General features: G+C 32.6%; 1 protein-coding gene across 1 annotated transcript; it reads left to right on the forward strand.

The window, feature by feature from the left end:
• Positions 1-201: 201 nt before the first annotated feature.
• Positions 202-6,913, forward strand: LOC126880716 (uncharacterized). The gene is made up of 2 exons (XM_050644762.1): positions 202-331; positions 6,204-6,913. Exons 1-2 carry the CDS (start codon positions 202-204, stop codon positions 6,911-6,913), a joined length of 840 nt encoding a protein of 279 aa, XP_050500719.1.
• Positions 6,914-9,380: the final 2,467 nt, after the last annotated feature.

Raw genomic sequence — 9,380 nt, forward strand, 5'->3', positions numbered from 1 at the left:
TGATCATTTTATCGTTACGAATAAAGAGTATATTATTTACATAAAAAGTATTGCAAAATACTAAAACATTACGTATCAACGTAATTTGGGTGATAGTATCAACGTAATCAACGTAATTTGGGTGATAGTGATAATATTAATAGTAATATTAATGAAGATAATAAATATGTACAAGGTATATCTTATCAGATAGATCATACTATGAGACCTACTGATCTTGGAGCAAATTTAAGTTCTGAGAGCATTCAAAACAAGTTATGCGATTTTTCAGTGTGTCCGATACAAATCAACGATGATGCAGTAAATACTTTCGAGAGTTTTATGGAAAAAGGTATGTCTTATATATATGGATGAAATGTATGTCTTATATATCTTATATATAAGTTTATTCTATATCACGTTTGACAGACGTGAGTATTTATGCACGAGTACGATAGATAGTCATTTATGTCGCGGGATGCAATCATCCACATATAAAATTATGGTAATGAATTAAATTTTAAACTTCATATGGGAAAGTACATCATGTGACACCTCATTTAAAAGCTTTTGAGATAGTGATTACAAAAATGTATAGGTAATGCTTGTGCAAAATCTCGGTCCAATGCTTTTTAAATGCATTCATTTTTTTATAATCCTGAGAAAACTAATAAGTATTTTTTTTAAATTTAAACACAAAATGCAAGATTACATTATTACCGAGGGACGAAAGTCCCTGAAAACTTCTATAATGTTTATTTTAATAAGTTACAGGGGTGAAAAAGAAGAGAGAATTGAGTATGATTTTTAAATTCAAATACCTGTATCATTCACAAGAAACCTTTTGTTTATTCTAATGGACTTTCGGCCCTCGGTAATAGTGTAATAGGTATTTTATTCTGCGTTTAAATTTTTCAAAAATTCTCGTATTAGCTTTCTCAGGATTCGAAGAAAATGAATGTGTTTAAAAAACATTTGACCAAAATTTTGCGCATGTAGGTATTATACATTTTTGTAATCAGTATTTCAAACGCTTTTAAATGAGGTGTCACATGATGTACTTTCCCATTACGAAATAACATTAAAACTATTTCGACTTGAATTTGTTTGCATTGAAAAAAGTAAAGTAGTTATTTTGATTTTTTGAAAATTACATTCGTTTAATTCATTATTACATTTCCGAAACTACTGTAAGTTGTTAACTTATAAAGTCTCATTTTGTAGGTTTTTTTTTAAATTGTACTGATAATTCACTACATATTATATTTATTTTTCTTTCATCAACTTTATGTATTATGTATATGGTGTCCCAACCCAAAAGTAGCGGAACCGTTGAATATTTCGCGAAATGAATATCGAATCGAAAAAATGAAAAATATGTGTTCAATAATTTTTAAAAATCTATCAAATGATACCAAACACGACCCCCACTCGACCCCCTGAAAGTGGGATGGGGGCAACTTTAAAATATTAAATGGAGACCCTCAGTTTTAATTGCAGATTTGGATTCCTTACGTAAAAGTAAGCAACTTTTATTCGAGACATTTTTCGAATTCTGGATAGATGGCGCTATAATCGGAAAACCATTAATCGTGATACCATAGGTAATTTATATAAATGGTTTAATATCTCTAAAAACACTCTCAAATGAAAAATCAAAAAACACAAGTTTAATATTTTTCAAAATCCTATCGAATACCACCAAACACGACAGGATGTCATTCGGTAGGTTTTTGAAAAATATTAAACACGTGATGTTTAGTTTTTCATCTGGAAGTGTATTGCTCGAGAAAGACTATTTCCATATTATTCTATTTCTTTATTCTATATCTTATAGCGCCATCTATCGAGGATTTCAAGAAATGTCACGAATAAAAGTTGCTTACTTTTACGTAAGAAGTTCAATTCTGCAATAAAAACTGGGGTTTTCCATTTACGATTTTAAATTGAGCCCCTACCCCACCTCCAGGGGGTGGAGTAGGGGGTCGTATTTGGTGTCATTCGATAGATTTTTAAAAATTACCTAAAAGGTATTTTTCAGTTCTTCGATCCGATGTTCATTTCGCGAAATATTCGACCGTTCCTGTTTTTTGACACCGTTTGACCCGTTTTTTGACACCCTGTATTACATATAGTTTAGCTCTCCAGGGCTCCAGGCCTAGAAGGCCCATGGCTTGGTTTACTATTCTTTTCCATTCTTTCCTCCTTGCTGCTTTATTTTTCCCATTTGTAATTTTAAGTTCTTCTGTCTCTTTATCTCTTAAACACCTATGTCCTTAACACATAAAAAAATATGAAAAAGAAATTTTTAAGAAACGGTTTTCTTTAGTTACGAGTGGCCAAAATTAAAAGTATTATAAAAAAATCAACTAAAAACCAAAAAATAAAAAATATTGAAAAAATCTAACACATTCGTTAAAGAAAAGCGTGGGCGAAAACCGTTTATTCGATCAAGACCCGCCATGCTTTTCTTTGACGAAGGAGTAAGATTTTTTCATTTTTTTTTTATTTTTTGGTTTTTCGTTGATTTTTTTATAATACTTTTAATTTTGGTCAATCGTAACTAAAGAAAAGCGTTTCTTAAAATTTTTTTTTCATATTTTTTTTTTTCAATTTTTTATTCATTATCAATATGTTATTACAAATTAAGTACTTAGATAAAATGAAATGATTTCATTTTTGTATGAAAAATTAAAAAATTTTAAATATACTTTTGTATTATCTACATTTTTACGCCTACATGATTATTTTTATTATACTTAATTATTATTATCCAGATTTAGCCATACTGTTCACACTCCCTCTAAGAGGAAAATTTACTCATCCCGATACCTGCGGTAACAAAAAGATTGACCTCTGGTGTGACTTTTTCCGTGTTATCGAGACCAAGGTGACGTGGTATGCTGGCTGGAGTATCTCCCAACAATTTTCATACACATCTGGCAGTCGAGTCGAGAGTAATATGTACAGCTTTCTGCATGGTCTTATAAAGATATTCATTCAGAGACTTAGCTTTTTTATGTTTTCGAGGAGGTTCTTCGGAATGACTCCAGTAGTAGACATAATAATCGGTATTGTTAGGGTATTTTGCATTCTGCATTGTCTTCGTATTCTTAAAGCCAAATTATTATTATTGTTATTGCTATTACAGTAAAACCTGTCAGTAACGGCCACTAAAAATGAAAGAGCCATTGGCCGATATAGAAAGGTGACCGGTATTTCCAGTTTTTGAAGTCTATGTATAATTGGTTTGGGGAATTTTTAAACTGGCCGCTAGTATAGGTGGCCGATTTTGGCAGGTGGCCGGTAACACAGGTTTTACTGTATATACAAATTTAGGCAATCGGCCCCCCCTCTTAATGATGCTGGATCCGCCACTGTACCCCAGGCTGTGGGTGAAAAAACGTGATATAATTCAGGAATTTTTGAAACGTATCAGGTGTTGTAAAGGACGATGCCAGGAATAACTTATACTAAAATGTGACCAAAAATATTGTGAACTTTTTTTTATTGTGATTTTCATTTTTGTTAAATTTGCAATTTTTAAAGATTTTTAATTTTGCAGCTTAGGATATTGATTTTAGAGAAAAACATTTTAATAGAAAGTTGTAGTAAATTAAAAAACCTACAATTTGAGCTATGGTAAGTTTAATTTGGTTTATTCGTTATTGCAAAACAGCCTGCGAAAAGTCGAAAATGGCCGTTTTTTATAATTGCGTTATTTATTGTACAAATATTTTTTTTTTATTTTTAAAGCTTTAAAATGAAGATCTTTTAATTCCAAACACAAAAAAAAATTGTAAGGCAGGATTAACGAATTTGTTGCTTAGATATTATAAATTGTTTATCCCAAGAGATCAAATGTCGAAGGCTATAACTTTTTGAAAAAAAAAAATCGTAGAGAGTTGGTGAAACATTCAATCTCCTTCTTAAGAGTTATGTTTTCATATTCTGATGTAAATAAATGCGTAAAACATTTTTAAACCTCTAATTTTTGGGTTTGAAAATAAGGGGGCAAATTTCGTTATAAACAATTAGAGCTGAAGCGGCCCTGTACATCCTATGAGTTTCTAACTTACAGATTATTGTTGCTGAAGGCGAAACGAAGATTTATAAAAAAATAAAAATTTTCTACAACTGAAGCCGAGATAATTGTTTCTTTTTTCTTAAATCGTAGTGCCTTTATTTATAACAATTAAGAAATTATTTTACAGTCATTGACTAAAGAAAGACTTATATTATCTTAAAATAAAAATTATTGTAAAATATAGTTACATTTAATTATTAAAAATTATTTTTAAAATCGGTGCTTTTGCGAGCGGCCGAATTTTGCAAATCGCCCGGTTCGCTTCAAATCCGCGCGCTCGGAAAATTTTTACGTAACTTGTATTAAATTTTGACCGAAAACAATTTAATAATATTACCATTATAATATACAGTCTATTTACTACTGTATTTGTTTTTCTTGATAAACTTTTATATGTGAAATCTCATTTCTGAAGAACTATTATTACAAAAATGATACATAGGGGAATACGGGGCGGAATGGACCGGCGGGGCAGAATGAGATTTGTATTTTTTGAAGTGTGTATTATGCTGCCATCTACGATATTTGGTAGTAAGCTACGATCCGATGAGTAGTTCTGTATCTGGTAGTCGCCATTGTTCACTGCGAAGCGAAGGTGGTATTTATAACGTATTTGTGAATTTCAGTTGTTTTGTTGCATATTTTGTCCATTTCAGATCTGAAGGTAGGTGGTTAAATTTTTCTTATTGCTTATTCAGCATTATGTACTATTGAAATAGACATTTTAGCTTGCTGTAAACCCCCATAGTTCTTTAAAATATTGCTATATAACCTCATAAAACTTTGAAATTCAAAATAACGAACTTCGGGGCAGAACGGTACGGGGCAAAATGAGACATGTCTCATTCCGCCCCGCTTTATCTTTTGTTGCTTAAGAAAAAACTACCTTCAAGTTTTCTTGTCACAGATGGTGCGAAACTATGTTAGAAAAACAGAGAGACAAAGTTGGCCTGTAGATTATATGGAACAGGCAATTCCGCAGTAATTGACGGTAATACAAGTTTAGACAAAGCCTCGTCTCAATATGATGTACCAAAATCAACATTGGCTCGATATGTGAAGAAAAAACGGGATAGTCCGGAATTTCGCATTAACAAACAGTTAAGAAAATTTACGTGTATTTTCAATGAACAGCAGGAGCTTGCTAATTACGTTAAAAACATGGAAAAAAGATTGTTTGGATTATCCATGAAAGATTTAAGCAGGCTAGCGTATCAGTTAGCACACCGCAATGGAATCGTTCATAATTTTAACCAAATTAATCAAACAGCAGGACAAGACTGGATTTTTGGACAAGGCTTTTTGAAGAGACATCCCGATTTAAGTATAAGAAAACCTGAGGCAACCTCTGGAGCTCGTGCGATGGGCTTTAATCGGGTAGCTGTAGCACAATTCCAAACTCTTCTAAAAGAATGCATTGATAAATATAAACTGAATTCTGATCGTATCTTTAATTGTGATGAGACCGGCATTAGCGTGAATCCAAAAGGAGGACATTCCAAAATCATAGCAACGAAAGGGAAACGGCAGGTAGGCACGCTAACATCATCTGAGAGCGGTGAAACTGTGACTGTGGAGTTGTGTTTTTCTGCCAGTGGATCTTACATGGCCCCGACGTTAATTTTCCCCAGGAAACGGAAGCAGCAAGAGTTCGAGTTGGGTTTGCCTCCTGGAGGTTGGGCAGAAGTCTCCGACTCGGGATGGATTACAACCGAAACGTTTGTCAGTTGGTTTAAAAAATTTATATATTTTTCTAAGGCCACAAAAGATGCTCCTGTTTTGCTTCTGTTCGACGGACATTCGACACATACGAAAAACATTGAACTCATTTATCTTGCTCGAGATAACGGAGTTATATTGCTCTGCTTTCCTCCCCACTGTTCGCACCATCTTCAGCCTTTAGATGTTTCACTGATGATGCCTATTAGTATTTATTATGAAGAGGAAGTGCGAAGATGGTTAAGATCAAACCCTGGAAAAATAGTGACTTTATTTCAGATTGCATCGTTGTTTGGAACTGCATTTATTAATGCAGCTACAATGAAAACAGCACTGAACGGCTTCAAGAAAACAGCAATTTGGCCTCTAGATGTTAATGCATTTACTGAAGACGATTTCCTTCCATCTGCACCAACAGATATTCAAATAGAAATAGATGATAATTTGGAGCCCAGAAATGCCAATGATTTGTCGACGACAAATGAAGTAGCCGAGGAGGAACAAATTAGTCAAAATGATGCCACCACTGAACTCATCGGAACAAACTCTAAAACACCAGCATCTAACGGTGAACACCTACCCGTTCTTCCTCAGTGTTCATGGATGCCAGATCCTGTTCAAATTCCTTCAGCTACAAGTAAACTAACGTCATTTCCGACTGCTTCTCCTCAACATGTTCTACCGATACCGAAAGTGGAACACAATAAGAAAAGAACTTCTCGAAAAAAAGGAAAAACAGCAATTCTGACTTTCTCGCCATATTTCGAAGAGTTGAAAAAGGCCAAGGAAGAAACAAAAACTAAGGCGGCTAAAAAAGTAGAGCGAGTAAAAAGAAAAGTCAGCTTCAGTAAAGACGGAAGTAAAGCCACTAAAGAGAAAGTGGTTAAAAAGAAGAGGGTGTTGTTAAATAAAGGTCTGAAAGACAAGACAAGAGACTCTGATTCCAGTGACACTGAAGATGATGCCGAGTGTTTATACTGCCAAGACTTCTATTCAACTTCCAATGAAGGATGGGTAGCATGCTCATCGTGCTACAGTTGGGCACATAATTCTTGTGCAGACGTAGATAGTGAAGATGATGAATCAGTTTTCATCTGTGAATTATGTGTAAATTATAAATTGTGTTAGGCGTAATATTAATAAAAGTTATTTCCCACTAATTATGCTTTTTTCCATGCTTTTCTTATGACTGTATTCATTAAAACCCATTAAAAAAATTAAATCCCGTTCTGCCCCGCATACGGGGCGGAACGGGAAAAGTGAACTACTTTTCGTATCAAGTAAAATTGTCAACTATCTTTATTTTTTCTAAAGTTTTATTCTATTTATTATCTTTAAGAATAATTGATTAATTAATTTCTGCACTTTGTTTTCATTTTCAATAAAAACTTGTTGACTAGCCAAGGCATCAACATTAGACGTGCCATTCCGCCCCGTGTTCCCCTATATATGAAATATATAACTATATTTTTAATTTTTTCATTGTTATATAAATATAATAATAATAATGTTACTTCTTATTATAAAATATAAAACTTTTTCTTCTTGTAGTGACTATCCGTTTTGGATGTTGGCGACCATCATGGCAATTTGGCAAACCCCATTTGGAAACTGAGAACCAGGAAGGCGAAGGATTACCTTGCTAGAAAATTTACGTACGACGTTCGACACAACTACAAATCTTTTTAGAGCAGCAGTACCGATTTAGTGTGCAAGTACAGATTGCCATGATGGTCGCCAACATCTAAAACGGATAGTCACTACAAGAAGAAAAAGTTTTACATTGTATAATAAGAAGTAACATTATTATTATTATATTGATATAACAATGAAAAAATTAAAAATATAGTTATATTTTTCATATATATGTATCATTTTTGTAATATTACTCCATTATTTCTCCAGAAATGAGATTTCACATATAAAAGTTTATCAAGAAAAACAAATACAGTGGTAAATAGACTGTATATTATAATGGTAATATTATTAAATTGTTTTCGGTCAAAATTTAATACAAGTTACGTACAAATTTTCCGAGCGCGCGGATTTGAAGCGAGCCGGGCGATATGCAAAATTGCCGCTCGCAAAAGCACCGAATTTAAAAATAATTTTTAATAATTAAATGCAACTATATTTTATAACAGTTTTTATTTAAGATAATATAAGTTTTTCTTTAGTCAATGACTGTAAAATAATATCTTAATTGTCCTTCACATAACATTTCGAACATTTGTACTTATGGTAGTGGTCTTTTCGGGCCGCTGATCACAGTTTAAAGAAGCAGAAGAAGAAAAAGAAGATTATTAAGCTTCTTGACAAGTGACGTCCGCGCATCACTGTTTTTTTTCTGTGCGTGTACTGATCACAAGTGCTTTCCAAATAGTTTTATAAAAATTATTAGACAGTGTTTAAAATACCACAAAAGTCATCAGAGAATAATTGTGTATCCCGAAAGAGGCGGAAATATGAAAATTTGCAACAGAAACTGGTAGAGTTAAGGTATTTATATGATATTTTTGGGTTTTATCCCAAAAGACCAAGTTATTTATAAGATATTTTTGAATCATTTTATGTTAGATAAATTAAATTATGTGTGAATAGATCGAACTATAAATATTTAATATTTACGAAATGACAATTTTAACCAAATTCAAACTTGGGGTCCTTTTTTGTTGTTATCAATATATTTTCTCTGTTGTCATAGTTACTATATCTCGCCTTCTTCCCTATTCGAAATACTCAAAACGTCAATAGTATTTGTCAAAACACACAGAGATGTAACAGGCGCTATGTTGCCACACTGCACTGATTTTCCTATTAATGTTTATTTTGTAGCAAAATGTCCGACAGACATGATATTATGCAAAAATTTATATTGTTTGTGTCAAGAAGGATACCTTAAGGTAGCCCAAAGTAATACAGACTACATTATTAGGGGTTTAAAAATAAAATTATAGCCCAAAGGTTTAAAATAGAACAAAATAAAGGGTTTACCAATAAAATTAGAGCAGGGGTGCTTTTAACCAGCCCAAAAAATCTTTATGATTATTTGACCTGCCTCTATTTTTCAGAGGTACTCTACAGTAGTCCAGAAGTTTAGAATAGAACAAAATATATTAGTTTAACTGCTTTTGTAAATTTTACTTCGATTTCACGTTACAAGCAAGTTTACTTGCACTAAATTATTTGTTTGGTTTTGTGTTCAAACAATAAAACTAGAGCAGAGGTATTTTTTAGTAGCCTAGACAATCTTTATGATCATTTTATCTGCTTCTATTTCTCAGAGGTATTTTTACAGTAGCCCAGCAGTTTGGAATACAATAGAATTATATTTATTTCACTACTTTTGTAAATTCTACTTTGATTTAGGATTACAAGCAAGTTTAATTACACCAAGCTTTTTGTTTGGTTTGTCTTCAAACAATAAAATTACAGCAGAGGGTACTTTTTAGCAGCCCAGACAATCTTTATGATTATTTTATCTGCTTCTATTTCTCCGAGGTACTTTAATGTAGCCCAGAAGTTTAGAATACAATAAAATGTATTTATTCAACTACTTTGTGCACATTTTGCGTAGATTTCATATTACGAGGGT

This window comes from Diabrotica virgifera, chromosome 2 (genome assembly GCF_917563875.1).
Source record: "Diabrotica virgifera virgifera chromosome 2, PGI_DIABVI_V3a".
NCBI classification, from domain to species: Eukaryota; Metazoa; Arthropoda; class Insecta; order Coleoptera; family Chrysomelidae; genus Diabrotica; species Diabrotica virgifera.

Excerpts from the sequence above, each read along its gene's own strand:
- LOC126880716 (XM_050644762.1), top strand. The coding sequence starts at position 202 with ATGAGACCTACTGATCTTGGAGCAAATTTAAGTTCTGAGAGCATTCAA. Across the intron at positions 332-6,203 it reads CGAGAGTTTTATGGAAAAAG|ATATTCAAATAGAAATAGAT; the intron begins GTATGTCTTATA and ends CTGCACCAACAG.